This window comes from Triturus cristatus, chromosome 5_1 (genome assembly GCF_964204655.1).
Source record: "Triturus cristatus chromosome 5_1, aTriCri1.1, whole genome shotgun sequence".
NCBI classification, from domain to species: Eukaryota; Metazoa; Chordata; class Amphibia; order Caudata; family Salamandridae; genus Triturus; species Triturus cristatus.
The window spans coordinates 210,587,243-210,611,968 of record NC_140587.1 but is presented as its reverse complement, the minus strand read 5'-3'; the positions used below and the strand labels follow the sequence as shown (position 1 = coordinate 210,611,968).

General features: G+C 43.1%; 1 protein-coding gene across 1 annotated transcript in view; it reads right to left on the bottom strand.

Moving 5' to 3' along the window:
• The window catches only part of LOC146830648 (uncharacterized), a 515,492-nt gene that overhangs the window by 311,036 nt on the left and 179,730 nt on the right, over positions 1 to 24,726 (bottom strand). The window contains exons 6-7 of the mRNA XM_085604827.1: positions 19,470 to 19,568; positions 16,812 to 16,913 (exon numbers count right to left, since the gene is read on the bottom strand). Of these exons, the coding sequence (XP_085460953.1) occupies positions 16,812 to 16,913; positions 19,470 to 19,568 (201 nt within the window). The remainder of the gene's footprint in view (positions 1 to 16,811; positions 16,914 to 19,469; positions 19,569 to 24,726) is intronic.

Here is a 24,726-nt window from a genome sequence, read left to right as displayed (position 1 = left end):
ATACATGTGCGTCCAACGTCAACATGTCCTCTTTCAGATCCGCCATGAATGGGTCGGATATTCCATTCCTAAGTATGATTGGCCACCGACTTTATATGGTGTACTTTTCACGTTTTACAGTTCAGGCGAGTAGGCCCTGAATTCTGCCATCAAGCCTTTTCCTGCCTTCTGCCTCTGAAAGCTCCAGCCTGAGCTCGCATCTGTATCCATGAACTTTGTCCTACTCCCTGCGCGGCTAACGGTGCCTGACGCGGCCTGTTGCCTGCCAAAAATTGTATTTCACCTTCAAGTTATCTGCTCCGCTCCTCATCCAATGCATTCCTGTCTAGTAGTTTAGGTAAACATCCTTCCAGCTACCGAGCAAAGGGCCCGGCCTCACTGCCTTCATGCAAGTAATTCATGCAAGTAATTCATAGCCCCTGTTACCATGCCCCTCGCATCTCATGTAGACACTTAGACGCTTGTACACGCACTAACAGTCAGTATAGAATAGATTCTGTCCGAGAGACCTTTCCTTTTGGATAATACAGTTCCTTAAACATAAGATATTAGATATGATTTGGGATTAGGTTGACCTGACCCCCCAGACTTCTGTCTCCTCACGTAGGGCTAAATGTCACGTTCCCTTCACCCCCTAGTTACACGTCAATCACACGTCATGCGGCTGCGCGCGCATCTCTGCCAAGTATTTCTGCTGACACTGCAGGATTCTTTTATGGATCCACCCACTTGTGACATCATTTTTTATGACGTTTCTAGTATACGCCTTTATGTACGCCTATTATTACGCCTTTTTCATTACGTATGTGTATTCTTATCTGTATTATCAGCTGTTACGCCTCCTGCATCTGTCTTAATGTAATGCATTTCATATATATATCATTACTTGTCAATAATGTATTGCCTATCCCTTCCTGAACCTTCGTGGTGATGGAATTCGATTGCCTGGTTCGAACCATAATTCCTTTGTAAGGAATAAAGTCCTTTTTAGAACCTCTAATACCACGGATTCTGCCTCTTATTTTACTGAGTTATTCTTCCTGAATTTTACCGCATAAAAATAGTACAGGTAATTTAAATATTTACCACATAAATTGGCGCCCGAACAGGGACACTTTCCCATCTCACGCGCCGGAGGTGCGTTGCAGGCCCGGTCTCCTGCCACAGCTGGACGGACAACTACGCGTACCCGCAGGATTTCCTGTATCTCCCTCCGACTAAGCGGGGGTGACTGAGGCTGCGATCAACACCCAGACGAGGCGGTGAGAAGTGCGAAGTATCCCGACCAGAGCCTAGCTGAGAGAGCAAGATCCGAGGTATACAGAGGCCCGCCAGGTTCCGAAGTTCCGAGTCGTGTCGAGTCCAGTCCGGTCCAGTCCAGTTCAGTTCCGAGGCCTTCCGTTCCGTGTGTCCCGGTGAGTACCGTTGCTGGGAAGGCATTTAGACGTGCACATTAGTTTGTGCCGGTCAAGACGGGTTTGGGTACACAGATCCGGTCTGCACTGTTTCAGCAGTGTATCTGTACTGTTTAGCAGTATATCTAGTATATCTTGTGTATAATTTAGTATTATCTAGTATTAGTATTATGTCAGTAACTAGTTTTCTTCTGATTATCATTGTTCGTTAAATGTTAAATGTTTTAATATGTTTTAAAAATTGTGGTATGAATGATTGTTCATTATTGTGTTTATTGTATTAATTGTGTCCGAGTCCAGGTATTAAGAGTTTGAGTAAGAATCAAGTAGCAAGGTTTAAAGATGCCACTCTTTTCAAAATTAAGACAGATCAAAACTAGAAAAGGGGTACTCGAAGAAGCTGTTCCCATTCCACCTAGGGACACTCCAGGGTACTTTATGTACCATAAGCATGGCCTAGATGCCGTATTATATCTTGATTTATGGGTGGACTACACCAAGGATTTACCAGAAAGTCAGAGATGGCCCGCAGCTGGGACGTGGGATGCAGATTGCATCATGAGAGTAGAAGAAGAATTATGGAAAAAGAAAGCCAGACAGTCACAGAAAGATGCCATTGAGTTATGGCGTAAAGAATCGCATAGACGCACAGAGAAGGCGCTCAGACAAGAAGAGAAAAGTAGGGAGAATTCAAATAAAGCCCGAGAAAATATATTAATTGAGGAAGGTATCCGAGTAAAAACAGAACAAGTAGACAGACAACGTAACACTCTTATGAATGGTATGTATCCTCTTCTGGCCGAAGGTTTACCTAAGGCCACCCCGGAAATACCGAAAGATCTGCCACCTCCATTACTCCCGATTAAAGCACATCCCAAGACCGCAAAAGATATTTTCCTTTCTTCCTATTTAGACGACGTAGCTCCCGAATATGTTAATGTTCCACCACACACACCACCTGTCGATGGTGCTCAACGCCAAGATCATCCGCCTCCACCTCCGCAACAACAAACTCCTCCTTACATTCCAATAGGTCCATCTGTTTCTACCGCTTTTCCTGCATCTACAGTTTCTACCTTACATCCAACAAATCCTTTCGTGCCTAGCACCTCAGAAGGTGCGACAGGAGGTGCGACAGCAATTTTTGCCACGCCACCGCCACGAAGTAAATTGTCTCTTAGAGATTTAGCATACCAACGTACACCCCAAATAGCAACGTCCGACATGTTTAAGGAACATCTTGTGGATTGTAGATATGATCCAGTGCCCGGTAAAAATGACAGAATGCTGCTGTCATCACTACGTATACGACGAGCTTCAATATATTTAACGACACTACCAGGAATGGTTGATCATCTAGACAATATATATCGCTTTGTCCAAACAGGGCGAGGCCCTGAAAGTATTGACGAAGCCATGGAATACCAGAAAGTGGATATACAGCGACTACTGTTACGCTTCTTCATAAACTGCTTGATCAGAAACAGAGATAGGCCTGAGGTAGATCAGGATGAAATGCAAGTACTTACCAGATGGGGTCAGAATATATCAGAGGGAAAACATGATAAACAGACGTGTATAGTAGCTATGTGCCGAAAGATCCGCAAAGAAGTAGAACGAATACATAAAGCCAGATTAGAGGCAGACGAAACTGAATCAGAGGGAGAGGAGGAGGAAGAATCAGAAATGCCCACAGGACAATTAGAAACGATAGCTTATGTAGGTAGGGGAAGATCTTTTAATAATACCAGATGCTTTAATGATCCGATACGTCCGATACGTCCAGAATGTAACAGAAATTTTCAAGCCCCTATGTTAAATACGAAGTCCTCCGAACACCTATTCCAGGCTGTTGATAAATTACTCCGAGACCGAAGGGGGTATCATATGCTCGATTCTATGGATGAACAAGAATTAGCCAGGTCAGCAGTACAATGGGCTGACAGTCCTGGAAAATACAGTGATGATGCGCTAGCACACACGTTTTTGAATCTTACCCCAGACGAACAGCGTTTAGCTGGTATATACATGATACAACACCTCCTTATATTGTATAAAAGCCAACACTCCGATCCTGGTCCCCTACCTGATATACTGATGGAATTACTCACAAATAAATGGAGAGGTTCAGGCACTGATTTAATCAAAGAAATTCTAGAATATCGGAACCAGTACATTGTCTTCGTATGCCCAGAACATGTTTCAGTTCCCATCAAGGAAAGAAAAACGTATCACATAGATAGACAGAATCCCTTACGCGAAGTGCACCCAGTCAAAGGTGACGACAATATCTTTAAACGCGTGTTTGTGTACACGCCCATAACTAAAATTGAACTATTGGAAATGAAAAAAGTAGTACCCAGCCATGACAAAGATCCAGCAGGTTTCCACCGTGAGATAAAAGACATGTTACTCATGGGAGATTATACCTACCCTGACATTATGAAAATATTAAAAGTATTATTGCCTGCCGGTATTTACGAGAAACTCAAAGAAAAGGAATGGGAGGTGGGAGACCAAAATATAGATTGGACAGCATTAGAAAATGAAGAAAAGGCCCGAGCTGCAGGATCAGGGCTTGGGGAAAAGACTACAGCATTACCAGGATTATTAGTGCAGGTACTGCCACGTCTATTAACTACGAAAAAGGAGGACTGGGGTGCAATTTCAGCCTGTAAACAAAAACAAGATGAAGACACTAGTGATTTTTATTCCCGATTTGAAAAATGTTTTGGTATTAATAGTGGCATAAAAGCAAATAGCGAGTCATATCCACATCTGTTTGTGACAAAACTAGTTGAAAATTCCCTGCCCCAAGTTAAGAATAGAGTATTGAAATTCGAGAGTACTTGGCAAGGTAACACCCCGTCACAGATGTTACAAATGTTACAATATCACCACAATAGAATTAGAGAAGAACACGAAAATGAAAATGCTTGTTGCTCAGTCAGTTCCAGCTGACGGTCATAAAAAGGGTACGACACAGTCCAGTGATTCAGCGGGTCCTGTAAAAGGGACATGCAACTATTGTAAACAGCCAGGTCATTATATACACGATTGTGCAGTTCTGAAACATAATATCTCTACGGGTAAAACGAAGGAGAGACCACGTCCACCTAGACAGGATCAGATCCAACAACAAGTACCTCAGCATGTGCAACCTATGCCAGTTCCACAACAACAGGCCGTAGCAGTATCACAATCGCAGCCTATTGCTGCAACACAAACAACGACACAACAGATGTACCAGTATGCACAAGCTGACTATCCCGATTATCAGCGATACACATGAAATAGCCTAGAGAAGGAAGTTGGCTTACCCCTTATTGAGGTTCCTGTAGACCAAGAGGGACCTTATGTACATAGTCAAGTATTAGGGAAAGACCGAAAATTTCTAGTTGATACAGGGGCAAGCAGAACAACTATACGTCGCAGCGAAGTTCCAGGGGCACCCCTCTCAGGCTCACAGAATATTTCCCTTGGATTCTCAGGAAAGCCTATTATTAATGAAGTATCGCTACCTCTTCCACTTACGGTTGGTCCATTGACACGAACTACAGATTTATTGCTTACTAAATCATGTCCAGAAAACTTGTTAGGCATAAAAACACTGAAAGCTCTAGGAGCTATAATATGTTGTTCTCCGGAAGGAGTACGATTATTTTTGCGTGACTTTAAAGGTCACTACGTGTCCAGAGACATGGATCACCGGATACAGAATTTACCTACACATTTATGGGCACAAGGCCCTACTGATGTTGGTTGCATGCACATTACACCATATCGAGTCACACTCAAAGCAGGAGTGGTACTACCACGAATGCGACAATACAAGTTACCACAAGATGCTGTAGTGGCCTTGCTGCAAATCATTGACGAGCTCATTGCACAAGGAGTGGTTGTGGAAACTGACTCCAATGTATGTAATTCCCCGATAATTCCGATTCTTAAACGAACTGATCCAAAAGCACCGCCAGTATATCGATTAGTTATTGATCTGCGCGAATTGAATAAATGCATTGTACCACAATACCCCGTGGTCCCAGATATCTCTTCATTACTAACAGCCATTGATTCAGAAGCAACGTTCTTTACTGTAATTGATCTCAAAAACGCCTTTTTTAGCGTCCCAATCGATCCGGAAAGTCAATATTTGTTCGGATTCAGTTTAAATGGACGAAGTTTTAAATTCGCACGCGCACCTCAAGGATTCACAGAAAGCCCCAGCATCTATAGCCAAGCACTGAAAAGACAACTTGACAGTATCCACATGCCAGTTAACACTTCCTTGCTTCAGTATGTCGATGATCTGCTGATCACCGCCCGAAGCGAACCTGAATGTGAAAAAGCATCACTGACGGTTTTACAATTCCTAGCCGACAAGGGGCACAAGGTGTCCCCTTCAAAGCTGCAATTCTGTGTCCAGCAAGTTGTGTACCTTGGGCACTTGCTGTCCAAGGGGGGAAGACAGCTTACACCTGATCGCATCCAGTTAATTGTTAACATGCCGAAACCCAAGACACAAAAGGAGGTGCGGGCATTCATAGGCCTCACTTCGTACTGTAGGCAGTGGATCCCTCAATATGCATTTCTAGCAAAACCACTCATTCAGTTGACAACCCAGGAGGCAGCGACATCGACTGTCCTCCCTTGGACTCAGGAACATACACAAGCTTTTGAGAGCTTAAAGAAAGCTTTATGTCAAGCACCTGTTTTAGCAACACCATGTTACAGTAAACGTTTTACACTTTTTGTTACAGAACGCGAAGGTACTGCCTTGTCAGTACTCACTCAGGAACAAGCAGGATCACACAAACCATGTGCTTATTTTTCTAGTACATTAGATCCCGTAGCCCAGGCTCTTCCTGCGTGCCTGAAATCAGTCGCAGCAACAGCTTTAGCAATCAGACAAAGCGATGCCATAGTATTAGGGCATCAATTGACAGTACAAGTACCACACGCAGTAGAGGTTCTCTTGAACCGGACACAAACACAACACTTGACTATAGCAAGATTGACGGGTTATGAATTGACATTGTTTCAGCCACACATAGAAATCAGACGTTGTAGTACATTAAATCCTGCCACACTTTTGCCATTAAGTGGAACAGACCCATTGGCACATGATTGTATTGAAGTCATTACTGTTACGACGAAACCCAGACAAGACTTGACAGATATTCCATTACCAGATCCAGACCTGACATTGTATGTAGATGGTTCATGCATGAGAACAAGTACAGGAGAGTTAGTGGCCGCTTATGCAGTCACAACAGACACTGAAGTTATTGAAACAAATTGTATTAACACCTTGTCAGCTCAAGCAGCAGAGCTCATCGCTCTGACACAAGCCTGTATTCAAGCCAAAAATAAGAAAGTCAACATATACACAGATTCACGTTATGCATTCGGAGTCGTCCATGACTTCGGCGTTCTTTGGCGCGAAAGAGGTTATTTAACTTCTCACGGTGCCCACATTCAACACGGACCCCTCATTCAAGCTCTATTAGACGCAATTCATCTACCTACTGCAATATCGATTATGAAGTGCAAGGCCCATACGAAAGTGACTGACATTATTTCTCAGGGTAACGACCTAGCTGACCGAACAGCTAAACAGACTGCTCAGAATCAGACTCATACAACTGACACGACAAAGACAATAGTTCCGACGCCAACACAGTGCATGACAGTTAAGGATCCCGCCCTTGATGTAATTGACATACAGACACATGCTACACCAGAGGAAATAAAGAAATGGACTGAACTAGGAGGGATCCAAACGGATCAAGGATGGATGACGAAGGGAAAATCTATATGGTTTCTCCCCGACTCCATGGTTCAAGTCATCATTAACACAATACACAGCCCAGCGCACCTAGGAGAGAAAGCTATGCTAGATAGTATCCAACACATTTGGTTCAACAAACACTTGCGAGCAGCAGCCAAACAGAAAGTACGTACCTGCATGATATGTTGTCAGTTCAACCCAGGTAAAAGCATTCCCGTAGAGCAAGGTGGATTTCAACCTCCCGATCACCCTTTTGAAGTCCTCCAGATGGATTATATCCAGATGGAACGATGTCGAGGATTCAAATATGTCCTCGTAGTTGTATGTGCTCTTTCCCGTTGGACAGAGGCTTATCCCGTCTCAGATTACACTGCCCCGACTACTGCCAAACAGTTAGTTCGAGAATTCTTCCCACGGTACGGTTTGCCCCGTGTCGTGTACTTAGATAACGGCCAGCCGTTCTCATCCGAGCTAATGAAACACGTTTCACTTCTGTTAGGCTATCAATGGAAATTTCACTGTGTCCGACATCCCGAGGCAGCAGGTCTCGTGGAACGCCATAATCAAACTCTGAAAATAAGACTCTCCAAAGTATGTAGAGAAAAAGGATGTCGACTGGATAGTAGCCTTACCAGTTGCGCTCTTTTACATGAGAATGGTAGCACATTCTCGAACAGGGCTATCCCCGTATGAGGTGATCTTCGGTAGACCACCAAATATGTGGGGGACGCCTATACCTCGTAAAATCACTGATGTCGATTGTAATATGCTGACAGATTACCTGGCTTCCTTGATGTCTGCACTACAATCTTGTCGTTCACAGGTAGCTGCAGCTTTTCCCGATAACACTGAGGTGAAGCCCCATGACGTGGTTCCGGGGGACCTCGTGCTTGTGAGGAACTTCGACAGGAGGAGCCCGCTGGAGCCTCGTTGGCAGTCGCCCAAGCTCGTTTTACTGACCACAAGGACAGCCGTGAAGATTGAGGGACGCAAAGGGTGGTTGCACTCGAGCCATATCAAAAAATTTCATGGACTACCATCTGACGTGAACTCTCAGCCCTGCATTCCCTCACAGACTGATTCAAAACTCCCCCTGGTTGAAAAAACTGAGCGCGAGAATTATAAACTGAAACTAAGGTCTAGCAAGTCAGACAATTTGATTGTTTAAGTCCTCTCCAAGGTGAATCGGTTGAATTTGTCTCTGACATGTATCCTCTAGACCGAAATAGAGAGAGAAATAGACAGAAACAGCTCAAGAAACATGCGTACTGTAAATCACTTCGTAGTCACTGTATAATGACATTATTAATTATGTTTTTTCTAAGCCTTCTAATTATTGTCGCGAGTATACTGCTACATATGTATTACCCTATTTCCAAGCGTGCTTTCAATGCTACTGCCGAACATTCTTTTAGCGAATTACCTCCGCATGAGTTGTCCTATAGATTTGCGCTGCGCAACAACACTTTCATCAGTATGTTACATCATTCCCATCAGACCAGCAATGCTACAAATTGTTGGATATGTGGCCGACTCCCTCCCTATCAGAACTACAAGGGAGTTCTGCCTCTCTTTCCGTATCCATTCACACACAATGGCTCCTGTGGAGCATGGTTTAGTTTGATTAATTCCCTAGATTCAAATTCAGTAGTTTACCAAGACAACTGGGTATGGGGAAACCTGAACCTAGTTTTACTTAAAGTCTGCTACCCTAACAAGGAGGGACTTCCCAAAAGAACAGGAACTGATCTAGAAAATGAAGTATATGGATTAGGTAACTTTACACTTAACCTCATGATTCTGAATGTTGAATCCGAAGCTGTACCAGTCTTGCCCGCTATGTCAGTATTTCCAGTTAAAGGTGAATTATGTGTAAGAAAGAATGGTTCAATACACATGGGCCATAGTAAATGTACCACTGTAATAGAATTCAGTGATCAAGGCAAGTCTACATTTAAAGCTTCTCGTCATTCCTACTTCATATGTGGCCAGACCGCATATATACGTTTACCTCTAGATTGGGATGGTACCTGTTACATTGCATTCCTTCTGCCACCTGTTTTCCTAGCTCCTCCTGATTATCACAGAAATACCCATTTAGTACACAATAGACAGCAGAGAGATCTCCCGATTGTCGACTACACTGAAACGGCATGGGAGCAATACACAGATTTCAATAAAGGTTTCTTTCCCTACATAGGTACTGTCACTAATAGTAAGCTGATACGTAGATTAACTAGAACACTTGAAGCAGTAGTGAATGAAACTACTTCCGCCCTAGGCAACTTAACAGAGGAGCAGTCTGCGATGCGGATTGTTGTTCTTCAAAATCGTCTTGTCCTTGACGTCATCCTGGCCGATAGGGGCGGAGCTTGTAGGGTCATCGGATCAAGTTGCTGTGTTTTCATTCCAGAAAACGCGCCGTCAGTATATAAAGCCATAACTCGCCTTCATAAGATTGTAAGCCAGATACACCAGAGTCCAGGCACCTGGACTTGGTCCGGTTGGTTCTGGAGCGTGTTGTCAGCCTGGGGATGGAGGGTCCTATCCTTCCTAGGTATTGGCTTTCTCATACTATTCAGTTGCTGCTTGTGTCTACAATGTGGGCCAGCGATTTGTGGTCTGTGTGCCACATCGTGTATTCCACATTCAAGTTTTCATTCAAGATCCCGGAAGAAGAAAGAAGAACAAATGATGCTATATGAACAGATTGATGGATTGATGAAGATCGATATTTCATGAAGGGTCCGTAGGGGACAAGGAGGGAATGAGGAAATATGAATTTTTATGATCAGTTATGTCCCCTATCTTAGACCCCAACGGCTCCATGTACATGCTACAAGTACATGTATGTTCCCTCCAGTTCCAGCTATGAAGACGCAAATACATGTGCGTCCAACGTCAACATGTCCTCTTTCAGATCCGCCATGAATGGGTCGGATATTCCATTCCTAAGTATGATTGGCCACCGACTTTATATGGTGTACTTTTCACGTTTTACAGTTCAGGCGAGTAGGCCCTGAATTCTGCCATCAAGCCTTTTCCTGCCTTCTGCCTCTGAAAGCTCCAGCCTGAGCTCGCATCTGTATCCATGAACTTTGTCCTACTCCCTGCGCGGCTAACGGGGCCTGACGCGGCCTGTTGCCTGCCAAAAACTGTATTTCACCTTCAAGTTATCTGCTCCGCTCCTCATCCAATGCATTCCTGTCTAGTAGTTTAGGTAAACATCCTTCCAGCTACCGAGCAAAGGGCCCGGCCTCACTGCCTTCATGCAAGTAATTCATGCAAGTAATTCATAGCCCCTGTTACCATGCCCCTCGCATCTCATGTAGACACTTAGACGCTTGTACACGCACTAACAGTCAGTATAGAATAGATTGTGTCCGAGAGACCTTTCCTTTTGGATAATACAGTTCCTTAAACATAAGATATTAGATATGATTTGGGATTAGGTTGACCTGACCCCCCAGACTTCTGTCTCCTCACGTAGGGCTAAATGTCACGTTCCCTTCACCCCCTAGTTACACGTCAATCACACGTCATGCGGCTGCGCGCGCATCTCTGCCAAGTATTTCTGCTGACACTGCAGGATTCTCTTATGGATCCACCCACTTGTGACATCATTTTTTATGACGTTTCTAGTATACGCCTTTATGTACGCCTATTATTACGCCTTTTTCATTACGTATGTGTATTCTTATCTGTATTATCAGCTGTTACGCCTCCTGCATCTGTCTTAATGTAATGCATTTCATATATATATCATTACTTGTCAATAATGTATTGCCTATCCCTTCCTGAACCTTCGTGGTGATGGAATTCGATTGCCTGGTTCGAACCATAATTCCTTTGTAAGGAATAAAGTCCTTTTTAGAACCTCTAATACCACGGATTCTGCCTCTTATTTTACTGAGTTATTCTTCCTGAATTTTACCGCATAAAAATAGTACAGGTAATTTAAATATTTACCACATAAAATAGGCCTCAATCTTCCGCCATGCATAACTCCGGTTCCCGGTGGGCGATTCGACCTCGGGTGGCATCAATCGCCTCCCTGACAGGTCATCTACACGATGCCATGCATACAAACAGGATTAGATACAGGATAGACGACGGAGGGCACGAGGGTCTCGGGAGCTCAGAGCTCACGCGGCCATCTTGGTCAAGCGCTAGGCTCCTCCCCAAAGGTAGAAATCTTTAATGGGTGAAGGAGCCAAAAGTATCCAGCCAGTGATGGACCTTCCTTGGGTGAGAATTTAGAATTTCCCCTAACCCGAGCTTTCCCGCAAAAGTCTATGACTTCACCAGGACTTCGTCCGATGGCTATCTGGCCTTGTGGACTCAGCTTCCGCAACCCATTGCCTTGCACCACTGAGGATTTTTGAGTTCCATTACAGTGACTAAGTCAGAATTTAAAACTACTGAAAGGGACACAGCTGGTCACTGTATCAGACCCCTACCCCATCACAGTTGGCCTTAAACCTTACCCTTGTCCGGTCTAATGTGACCAGTTGCCCACAGTTGATGCTTTGCGCTTTTTGTTGCTATTTTCATATAAAAGTTAAAAAACTCATATCACCAATTCCCCTTATTGGATTTTTTAAAAACATTATGTATAACCCATTCATTGTTTTACATAAGATACAATATAATCCTGTAGTAAGAAATTGTGTCGTAACAGACAAAACAGCAAGGTGCCCAAGCTCCATAAGGTGCCTGGATAGCCTAAAATTCCATTCCCCCCAATTCCCTCCCTTGTGATTTCCCCAGTCTTCCTCCGCACGGGGTTTCAACATTCATATGCCCATGTATAGTGCCCAGGGTCTTCCTTTACACAGATCAAGGTGGATCCCCCTGTACTGAGTCAATTCTCTCCAAAGTTCGTTACAGTTTTGAGAGCAGCCCTGGGCCATGAAAATGGGCCGTTGTGAGCTCAGGGAGCAGTCCAACCCACGTTTCCACCCTTCCAACGAGTGTGCTGTTGAGTCACTTCTTGCCTTAGGAATGTCACATTCCGCGACAACCAAGCCCACCCACAGTCAAGTCCTCTTGTATCTATTCCAATCAATGTCATCAGGATGAGTCCCTGTGTGGAAGAATTTTTCCAAATCTACATTTTCATGCAATAAATAAATAATAGTGAATAGTAATTATGTTTATGTTGGCTGCAATGCACAAATTATAAATTAACATGATTACAGTTGAAACTAGTTTAACATATTTGGAGTAAGCCCCCTCTGCAGGGCAACCCCCAAACATTTTAACTTCCGCCCTCTTGTTTTACTGAATTCATTTTTGTTGACTTTAGGACTCTGTGTACTTTACCACTGCTAACCAGTGCTAAAGTGCCTGTACTCTCTCCTCAAACATGGTAAAACTGGCTTACATCTAATGGGTCCATTTAATTTACTTGTACGTTCATAGAAAATGGTACCACATATACCCAGGACCTGTAAATTAAATGCTACTACTGGGCCTGCAGTAACCTGAAGGTCCAGCAATGACAGCCCATAATGACCAACCAGCTTTTTGCGCTACAGCAACCACATCCCCAAACGCCCAGCCTGCTCTTTGCACTATAGTGACGACCTTTCACAAAGCACACCCTGCTCCTCGCAACCTTCTCCACTACAAACGTAACTCTTTGTGCCAGAGTTTGAGAAGGTAACTTTTTCATCTGGAGTAACCTGGTGCCTGTATCCGGCCCATGCTCCATTGCTGATGGCCTGAACTTGTGACTTTCCCCAGTTTAGCATGACCAGATGACTGCAAGTGGTGCTTTGTGCTTTTATGCGCTATATCTATTTAAAACATTCAAACTTTAAAATTGAATTTCTCCGGTTCTACTTATTGGATGTTTGTCCTTTTGGTATTATTTTATTTATTAAAATTGACTCTATTTTTCTTTTCTAAATTGGTTTGAGATTTTTCTTCTGTTGTGCTTTCACTTTATAACTGTTTGTGAGCAGCATAAATACTGTACACTTTGCCTCTAAGATGAGCCTGAATGCTTTGTGCTTAGCTACTAGAGTGTTAAACACTTTTGTGGTTCACCCTAACAGGGATTGTGGGCGTTCCTTTCATGGCCTCCACCAGTAACCCAGTTTCTTGCAGTAGGTGTAAGAAAGGGTATTATTATTTGGGGTGGTCAATTGCCCATTTAAAGTAAAATAACACTTCTTGTCAAGATGAAACCTCAAAGTCACAACATCTAAACTGGACTAAAACCCGAATCCCCTAGTAACTTTGTGTAAAATATTTATGCAGTGTCAAAACAGTAATAAATTCAAAACACCAAGCAACAAAAATACCAAACCAAATTTTTCAAAACTGAGTAAAATGTAATAAACAAAATGACACCGAAACAACAAAAAATCCAATAACAGGAACCAGAGATATGAATTTTTAAAGATTTAAAGTAAAAAATCCTCCCTGCTCAGTACCCTCTGAAATGTTATCCGATGCTGATGAACCAAAAGCTGTATACCTGAAGCAGATTGGTCTTGATGGCATTCTGGAGCTTCGGAGATTCCTCACAGAAAGTTGTCTAAGTCCCAAAGCAGAAGGGGATTTAGCAGCTTTTTCTGAGATGCGGGAACCCTTGAGCAGGACGAAGCTGAAATTCAGTCTGATGCTGTGGGATTGTTAGAGTCAGATACTTTTTCTGGAAGGTCCTGTGGGGCTCTGGAGGAAGAGTTCTCAAATGTTCCCAAACTTTTTTCTGGTACCCAAACAACCATAGGAGCACACTTATAAAACCTCTAGGACCTCAGGGGGAGGCACTTAGAGAGTGTTAGGCAGAGTCCAGTTCAGGCCCAGCTGCCACTGGTCAGCTGGGCACTTGAGGGAAGAGGCCTCTTGCAGCTTGTTGGATTCCTGTAATCACACAGGAGGGCAGTCATCTGACGCTTGGAGTCTACTTCTTTGTCCTGGGTACAAGTTCAAGCAGGTCCTTGAGGGGTCATCGTAGGTCAGAAACAGAATTTCCAGTCTTCTACTGGTCTTCAGCAGGTCCAGTAAGTGAGGAGGGTGCCTGGGGATGCCTCATTTGTGCCTGGCACCAGCAAGTGGGTGGGGGTGACTCCTAGCTCTTCCCTTCCAAATGGGGTATAAGATCCCAGGAACAACCCTACCCATATTTTCAGCAGTTTGTGTTTTCCCTACTGAAAGCAATCCAAAAGTGCCCCTCAGTCTCAAAATACAAGATGGGGAAACCCGTTTGTTCTTGTGCGGAGTCTGTGTGCCTACTCAGAGGTGTGGCCAATGTAATGAGCAGCCCTCTCCTCTGTGGTGACTAAAACTGGTTCTGGCAGTAGCTTTCCTCCCACTGGGTTTGGTGCCAGCCTGACTATGGTGACAAATGCACAGCCTTTCTAGGTTTCACCTAAGATTTGCTTGTGACAGGCAGGCCACTTTGAAGATAATTAAGTTCTTGGGTACATCCTAACTAGTCTCCTGCAAGGGGACAAAAACACCTACCCACACCCAGGCCATCGTCTCTGCTCTGGGAGCAGTTTTAACACCTCCTCTACAGCTTACTTAGGCCAAGTACAGGCTGGGCAATCATTGGAGAGCTAATGAAAATAACCCCCAGCAGCTTCAGGCAAGGTATTAAATATATTTTAAAAAGTCTTTGAATGGAGTCTGTAGCTGGTACATGCCAAAAGTTATGAATTAAAGTATAGAATCTATACTTTGACTTCTTCTATGTGCCATTTACCGCCTGACCAGTGACAATGTTGTTTTGGGTCTAGTTAATGGGGGAATGTGCCAATTCTAATGTCACACATGTTCCTCTCCAACATATGCACACTACCTTGTGGGCAGCATAGTGTGCTTAGGGGTGACTTGTGTAATATTTACAATCAGATTTTCCTACCTGTCAAAAGGGTGATTGACAGGTCAATGCAGCATGGTACAAGCTGCTGCTGTCAGGCTACACAGGGTAGGCCAGAAGCCATGTTTTCACTGCCACTGTAGTGCATGGCGCAATAGGTGCCACAGTCCACAGGTGGCATTTAACTTTCCATGCCAGGGGTGTATTTCCCACCTATACTATGGCCTTACAGGAAAATTAATTGCACCAATCAGGTTTAAGCTAGTTTTGACAAGTTTAAATGGTGAGCACAAGCACTTTACTCTTGTTTAGCAGGGGGTAAAGTGTACAGAACTCTAATGGCAGCAAAACAGATAGGGTAAACATTGCCGGGAAACCATACAAAAAAAGATGGTAATTTCCTACAGTTGGCATCAATTGAGCTGTCACATAGCTCATGTTAAGTCTCAACCTACAAACCGCTTGCCGGTTACAAAATACAGCTTCATTTGGGCTTATACATATATATTTGTATCATCATCATCAAAACTTTTATTACAATCACCAGGATCCAAAAATGTACACAGCACATGAATAAAAACAAGGGTATAAACATTTGGAAATAAATATGTGAAAAAAAAATCATAAAATAGATGTGCAAAGAGCAAAATGGGTAGGAGCAGACACGAGGAAGGTTTGTAACTTTCACAGGTGATCAGCAACAAGTTATATTTATGAATTGTGATTTGTCGGAGAATGATCTTCAATGCAATTATGTATATATAATTTCTTGTAAGAGATTATTTTGCTAAAAGTGTAAATATCAAAATACAGCAACTCCTAGAAGAATAAAGTGCTTCATGCAGGTAGCTTCCCACACCTGATCCACAGTGCGCACCAGAATCTTGTTCTCATGACCTCAAGATAATGGCCCAGACCAGCAAGTCTACACAATGGTAATATCCATTTTTTCCTCAGAGATAAATAATGTGGGCAGAAGAAAAGTAAATGGACAAATGACTCTGGACAGGCTTTGCACGCAGGGCACAGATCATCAATCATATTTGTATCACATCCAGCCGCGGCCTGTGCAGGTAAGAGCGGTGGGGCTGTGGGGCCTAGTTTTGTTGGAGGGGGATTCGACAGACAACCTTGGGGGGGAAATTAAATAAATAATAATTTTTCCCTCGTCGTCGTCTGTCGAAATCCCCTCTCACCTGGCCCCATCGCACCACCGCTCTTACCTGCACGGCTCACGGCTGATCACATCATGCAAATATCAGACTCTATGAGAAGATATTAAATCTATACTAGATACATAGATTCTCTTTCTTTGAAAACACATGTTGTTAACACAGCATTACTCTTTAGGCTGCCCTGGTTGAATTATTCAGTCCTGGCTCGCCACCTAATCATCAGTCAGATTTCTCTACATGATGAAGCATTAATGTTGGCATCTTTGACCTATGTTTTCTGCATTCATGTCAAGTGCTAGTGGATCAAAGGACCCCCGATGACCCTGAAAGAGTCTATCCTGATGAAATGGAGGCTGGTCAGATCACTTTTGTAAGGAAGATACAGTCACGAGTTTTGGATTTCAAGCAATAATACACTATGGTCTGTGTGTGCAAATCATATATCAATGCAGTTGCATTATATGTGAAAACTATAAAGTATCTTTTTAGACTATCTGTCTATCTCAGTTTTGCAGAAAACCATTTTAAATTTATTAAAGGAGCAATCACAATGCTAAAATCACACCAGGCTTTATTGAAGGATGTAGCTTTACCTTGTCCACTATGTTAGCGTTGGCTTTGCACTGGTAGAGGAACTTCAGAAGAATTTCATCACCTTCCCAAGCGACAATGTGCAGAGGAGTCTGACCTTCATCCTGTAACAGAAAGATTTAAAGCTGGGTTGATTCAAATGACAGGAAACCACCCTGAGCAGCCATAAACTGGTTTTGGGCAGAGCCGAATGAGCATAAGGGAGAATGGGAAAACCTTTTGGTGGTACAGAGGGGCGGGATCTAGTGATATAAACATTTTAGTCCTAAAAACATCCCAGAGAGGGGTGTGCAAATGTCTTACGCCCCCCCCCCCTTTCTTATTGGTATTGCCCCGGTGGATGGGATACCCGGACCTAAAAATAACCCCTCCTCCTTTTTCTTGTATTTGGCCCTGGGGCCCAAAGACCTAAATATCATTTTTTCCATCAAAAAATCTTAGAAACTCACTGAAAAAACCAAAGGTTAAAGTAACATAGTTACGTGAATATATCGGTGACAATATTAAGGTTTTGAACAAGAAAAACACAGAAATTCACCAGTTATAGTTAGCAAGGCTAACTATAACTTGCGCCCCCGCCATGCACTGCTTATGACCTCACAAATTACATCTGTCATGGCATGTTCTATGAAATCATTTATGACATCACCGATGACATGTCAAATTACATCACTGATGGCATAACTGATGACATCATCCAAGCTTCTTATTTTTCTACGTATTGCTCTATAGACTAGTATGGAATTAGAGGCCTGAAAGTAAGTACAAAATAGCTCAAAATAATATGAAGCATCATTAATGTCATCATAGATACAACTTCCTTGGGTTATGTGCAGCATTAAGCCTATGCCATACACTTCATGGGTAGCCTAGTTCACATTAACAAGCAGCCACAGATATATGGGAAACCCTTATTGCACACGGTGTTCAATTGGTATTCAAGTGTTCAGAGAAAGCCAAGTCACTCAAGATACTTGATGTCTCTCCTAAAATGAATAATCTGCTACGTACAGCCTTTATCTGCATCAAACGTCTCATAGTCACCAAACCTACATTGAGAAATGAAGTGGATATGAGTAGAAAAGTGGGTACTGGAAACAATGTTTACTCTATGGAGAGAGTTTACTCTGTACCACACTGTTTGTAGATAGTGAAACTCTCATGAGAAATACATCACAGAGCATTAAAAAGTATCTATTAAGAAGAGTGTACACTCTATGCAAAACTTGCACCAAGAGACATTATTTGATAAAGAATAACCAAGGTCTGAAGGTGCTAAATTTCATACTACTTGCAGCCTTTATATTGTGCTGAAAACTTTACAGATACACAATCTTCTAAAACTAAACCAGCACAAGTTCATAGGTTGGTATCTGGTGCACACAGTCTTCTACGTTATGTAGAAATTGTCATGCTGAAACAATTCTGTCAAATAACTCATGGTTGCTTGCAATACTTAGTATCTACGACGTAGAATATTTGCCCTGTTGAAAACTTTTTCAGCAGAGCCAAAAGACTTGTGTGTAACATACTTGACAGAAGTAGGCAACTGTCACCTGCACCCAGAGTTACCCTTCAATACAAAGATATATAATGTATTCAATACCTCTGCATGTCTATGATGCATTATAAGCACATCCGTTTTGTAACCACTAACACCGAGTACCTGGGCAAAGGCTGTACATAATTAGGTACAAAAGTAATAAGATAGCTCCGCTCCGCTATGTAAACTATAAAACAGACGAGCACACTCATTTGATGGTGTCATCAGTGATGTCATCAATGATGTCATCAGTGATGTCATAAAAGATGTCATAGATTATGCCACGAGTAATGTAATATGTGAGGTCATAAGCAGTGAACTATGGGGGTGCTAGTTATAATTAGCTCTGCGGTGCAGCGAGTGGCAGCCAGGGTTTAGGGTATCGAGGATCACAGAGGGGTAATGATGGGTCATGAGAGGACTAGGGTTTCTAGTTCTGGGTGCAGTCCGAGGGTAGATGGACTTGTCTTTGGCACGCATGTTGCGTGTCTGTGCTGTGGCCCTCATTAAGTAGGTCCTGGGAGAGGGGTGGAAAAGTGCAGGGTGTGGTGGACAGGGCTAAATTAAATTCTGCAGTGCTGCATTGAACAAAGCTTAAAAGATTGTGCTGTACCATATTTACAAGTCACGGGTCAATGATGTTTTCATCTGCATTCGCACAAAAAATGAATTTTTGTGTGATGCTTAACTTTACAGTATAGTGCTAAAGCAAGCCAGCAGTGTCTTGCTTAAGATTTGTATTCAAAATGCACCTTCCAGTACAAATTTCTATGCGATGGCAAGCGGCAAAGTATAAACCGTGCAAAATATGTATTGCTGTGGAAATTAATCATGTGGCATATAGGAATATAAAGCGATAATTTGCTTGTCCTTTGTTTATGTCTAGTTTTATTTGAAGTGTGATTTCAAGCAAAGCCAGGCCATGTTAGTTTAATAGATGTGGCTCAGCCATTTAGATATTTGCACTGAAACGTTTTTTCAGTAATATTATGAAGAGGAGAAAGAATGCTGCAACTGAACTCACCTGAACTGGGAGGACATTCCAGCACAACAAGTGCAGTTCAATGGGTTACTTAGGAATAGGTTAATTAAAGTAAGTTATCAATATATCACTTACATTCTGTTCATCCACCATTGCTCCATATTCAACTAGCAGCTTAACCAGTTCCAGTTCTTTCTTCCGACAGCAGGCGTGCAGTACAGTGTCTCCATATTTCTGTGAAGACAATAAAGCATTAATAACAATAGTCATGTGGACATTTTGCTGAAAGTGTGTTATATCAAAGTTCATCTTGCTCAAAAAGTGCATGCACCATAATAAATGATAAAGACTTGACTGTAAGTGTGGACTGCATGAAAACATGTGTAACTGGAATTAAGTAACATTTAGGCCCTCAGCGGTACCCAGGAAGGCAATTACAAGTGGTCCAGTGTTTCCGTACCCAGAATTGCCAGGTCAGGAAACACCATTTCCCGTTTCGCTGGGAGTGGATCCATGGCCATAGTAAAGCACCAGCTGGATAGGGCCAGGAGCTGTGGAAAGAAGCACAGCCTCACCCCTGCCTGCCCCATCTATCCCAATGGGACTAGCAGGTGACTTGAGATATACTCTGTTCAAATAATAGATTTTAAAAAAGAGGCCCAAATGGTGCATTGTACAGCACAGTTTTCCAAAATAATTAACTAAAACTATATGTATTTCATAAGATATTCTTAATGGGAAGCCATGAAATATTGTACTACTGGAGGGTCTGAAACAGAACCCCGCCTTTAAGTATGTCTGGTCAATATTCAACTTGTTCTAGTCACAATAGGCATCAATCTAGATGTCATTGTTGATCAAGATTGAAACTGTCTTTAAATAAAGAAGATAAGATTCCTTCACCTATGGACCATCAAGAGAGTGCCCTTCACCACCGAGTGTGCGCAGCCTGATTCTGTCTAGAATACACTTTGGGAAGTCAATTGTACAACTGTACTACTCTCAAGAAAGCCAACAGAAATGGCAATGCTTTCTATCAACCCACGAAGGAACCAGTTCTAGTTCTAGATATTGTGCACTTTATGAAAAAAACATTTTAAGTCTGGATGTATAGTCTTCCACAAAGAAGCGACATCAATCCTTTCTAGTAGACTGACTACATATGTATCGAGAAGTGGTCTACACTCCGCCTTATGGAGCTCATCCAGAAAGGTACATTTATAGCAGACAATTTACTCACATAAAGTCTACACTTGCACTTAGGTGTAAACTACACTTTTGTGAAATTCGCCATTTCTGAATGTAGACATATATGTGTGCACCCCCTCAGTTCAGGGACCGGAGACATCTAATTTTGAATTTACTAGTGTAAAGTTACTAGGAGAATCCTCTATGAGAAAGTATAGGAAACATTTAAAGGGCAACAAAAGACCATCCCAGCAATCCAGAATGATGAAAGCGGCACACCAAGGGCCTCATGTAGGTAAATAAATTTTACCGGTTCTTAAATACCGAGCCGTACCGAATCGGTAAATAAGAATCGGTAAGTTACATGTAGGTAAAAATTCGGTAACAGTTACCGATTCGGTAACATTCGGTAAATACGAATCGGAATTCACCGAATCGGTAAATACCGAGGTGGTATTTACCGATTCGGTTAATACCGAGGCGGTATTTACCGATTCGGAAAATACCGAGGTGGTATTTAGCGATTCGGAAAATACCGAGGATACTACCACCTTCCCTTAACTAAGTAGCCAACATCAGAATCATGTCATCATAGAAGGCCTCTCAGGCTTGAATAGGGGACCCCATACCTCACAAATCAGCTCAGTGAAATAACATCACAGGAGCATCAGGAGCCGTCTCGCAGGAAGGCTCGTCTTCGGTCTGACCAATAAACATGATGTCTGTGATATGAAAAGCACCAACTCACAGGTATGTGCAGCTGCGCGTGTGTCATGGCTAAATAGTGGGTCGAACAACCTAGAGTGGAAAACATGCATTGTGTAAAATTCCAGACTGTGTGTCACAGCATGTACAGACCAAGGTCGCTGCGCAGAGCTTTGGATGGGAACAACAGAATGCACTCGTCTGAAGGAAGTCTCGAGTCAGCAGTTTATTCAAGAAAGAACATGTAAACGCAGTGTCGTGTGCAAAGACAAAAATATGGCTACAGAACATTCAACGTGGTCATGCTAACTGAACAATGTATGTACGTATTCAGGGAGAACTCACTACACGCCCCCTTGAGCGAAGCAACATGTAATAGGCAAGAAAAGAGAGAACGCAGAGTTCAGTTACGTCAGAGCAGAACAAGGCGTAACCAATGCAGCGCCAAAGTCTGAAAGTCCAATTAATCGCAGCATGAAATCCCAAAAAACACAATGCAAGTATAGTTAAAAACTCAAGGCGACCATCAGGAAGAGTAAAACGATGAATAACAGAAATGAATGTTGCGCCAGGGTGCTGTCCAGTAGCACAGGCGCAATGGACGACAATCCAGTTAATCCATGAATGTATAGGCAGCAAATGTGGCCACGGCTTCCAACAACAAATCGTTTTCAGGGCCACTAAAAGTCTCAGCCATCCAATTAAGTAAAGAAAAGGAACATACGTGTTCTCCAACCAACGGAGCCTCTAGTACAATCAGAGGGCACCCAGAATGTTCCTCAAAATAGCTCATGGACAAGAAGTCGTAGGCTGCCGCTGAGATGTCCCAATTACCCAGGATACCATGCGCCGCACCACACGCCATGATCCGGACACCAGAACAGGCCAACTCGTGAGACACCAAGGGCCTCATCAGTCGATCGAAATCCGGCACCGGAGACACCATGTTGGTCAAGCACAAATCCAGAGGCCATTCAAAGGGACAATCCAGGCAGTGCAATACAGGTTGTACGCAGGTGAAGTAGGAATACCTGAAGGATAATCCATAAGCCAGGCTCAAAGTCGCCAATGGCAAAGTACCATAGAAGTCAAGCATCCTATCACGAAGAAGATGCAGACGGGACAGGTGCTCGTGTGGCACAGCAGGAGCAGCCATTCCGGAGTATGAAAAGGAAAAGCAGCACACCTGCCACTAGCGCCAGAAGCAGCGGGACACCTCCAAAGATGCACGGGAAAAGTGAATGTACAAATGCCGGAATTACACCTAAAATAGTTTGGAAAGAGGTCACGATATCTGAGCCCACATGTTTAAAAAAATGAGCCAGGCCGGTGGCGGACGAGGCATTGATAATAGTTCGGATCAAAGAGCCGAAATGCAGGGGGAGGTCAGTATTCAGAGGCGCCTGTACATCACTGCGCGTATTAGCAACGTGAAGGTCAACTTTTTCACGAGAGGAAGTCAAAGGCACCTCTTTGTGGGACAATGGCGCTCTATTCAGCTCCACTTGTTGAACTCTGCTTTCAAGGTTGGAATCGAAGGCCAGATGGGAACATCCCGCCGCACATGCGGGGGTGGAATAAGAACAGTATTGCAGCAGCCAACTTCATGCGAGACAGTAATGTACGGGATTCTCAATCACATCCCGCAGCACGCTTCATCAATCATAATGTAATAAATACCGTTTGCAAGCAGAGTGTAAGAAGGTGTCATCACAGGCACTGGGATACCTCGTAGGACGCACGCCACAATCGGGGCTTGTACATTGCATGCGCCGTGTACTTGCATGTGCCTATTGTCTCATGTATGAATCCTAGAAGTGAGAGTGCTGGAGCTATTATTTATGACGGCTGAAGCCTTCTCCATGTTTGCTTGGTCAGTAGCTCTCAAACTGGAAGCCGCCTCACTGTGCGACAACTTGCAGACTTCGTTGTGAATAGCATACGCCCACCTTTTGGTTCTGCCACCCACAGGACCATTCCCAAATTCATTCAATTCGGTATTCACATTGATGGAGTGGGTGGAGTTCCTGATCCTGTAGATGTGCTCTGTGTCAGCTGGTGGACAGATTGGGATGTGTGTACCATCAATGCAGCCAATGGAATGGGGGAACTGTGCCATGTGAGAAATGTCTGTTTTTGTTTTCTGCAGTGCAGCCTGTGTGTTGTGTAAGCTGATGTAGTGGTGCATTCTCTGCATCATGGCATCCAGGGACTTCCTGAAGGAAGGGGACGGCCAACTCTGGGATACCCCACCCACCGCAGCTGTCACCACCTGATTACTGCCGGATGCCAACAGATGTGGGCTGCAGAGCACCTGCACATGTGGGGGTATGGCGTGCGCCCTTCTGATTGGCTGGTCCAGGAGTGGGTGCAGGTCCCTGATTAAGTCCATGATGGTTTCGGGGTGTAGCCTGTACCTGTCATGTGTCTCTGCATCAGTCAGCTGGAATTGTGTGATGCGCTGTCTGTAGATGCGTTCCTCCCGTCGCCATACCCTCAGTCCTGCTGCCTGTAGATGTAGGCGCCTTGCAATGACGTACATAGCGGGCATGTTGTCCACGCTGTTGCATTTTGGGATTGCTCATCTGCACTGTTGATGGTTACCACCTGCTTTCAATCCGTGTTATTTACCGACTCTTATATACCGATTTTACTGGATTTCTTAATTACCGAGTGCTCCTACATGTCATTTTACAATTTTACCACTTCATATTTACCACTTCATGTTTACCGATTCGTTAATTATGTATTCGGTAAATATGAATCGGTATTTTAGAAATCGGAAGATATGAATCGGTATTTACCGCCTCATATTTACCGAAAATTGGTTTTTGGACTCCTACATCTCACTTGTCTGAATACCGGTCGGTAACGGCATATTTACCGAAAATCGGCCGTTACCGACCGGTATTTGGCTACCTACATGAGGCCCCAAGTGAAGTAGCACAGATATTTAATGTGCGAAACCGGCACATATCTGTGCTGCTTCACTTGGTGTGCTGCTTTCATCATTCTGGATCGCTGGGATGGTCTTTTGTTGCATATAATTGATGGTTGCTGCCACCATTACCAGCACCGGCCCTGCGAGGCGAGTCATGGCGTCCAAGCAGCTTTATGGTTAGTGAATATATAAATATAATTGTTTTCATTGTGAAATATAATTTTAACATAATTATTTTAAATTATTAAACAATACAATAATTATTTTCAACAGTATTATTTAAACTAAAATAAAATGTTATAGTACATTAACTCATTAAATTAAATGTGCAAATGATTAATTAATTGAAAAATATTTATTTAATTTGTAAATATTTCCTATATAATAATTTTAATACAATTGCTCACCATCTCTAACAGTATACTTTCTATTTAATGAGTATTAATTGTTGTTTAGAGTGATGAGCTCAATTAATTTAGATTACTTGTTTAATATTTAACAAAAGTTTACTTGTTTACATTAATGTCAGACTTAAATGATGTTTATTATTACATTGTG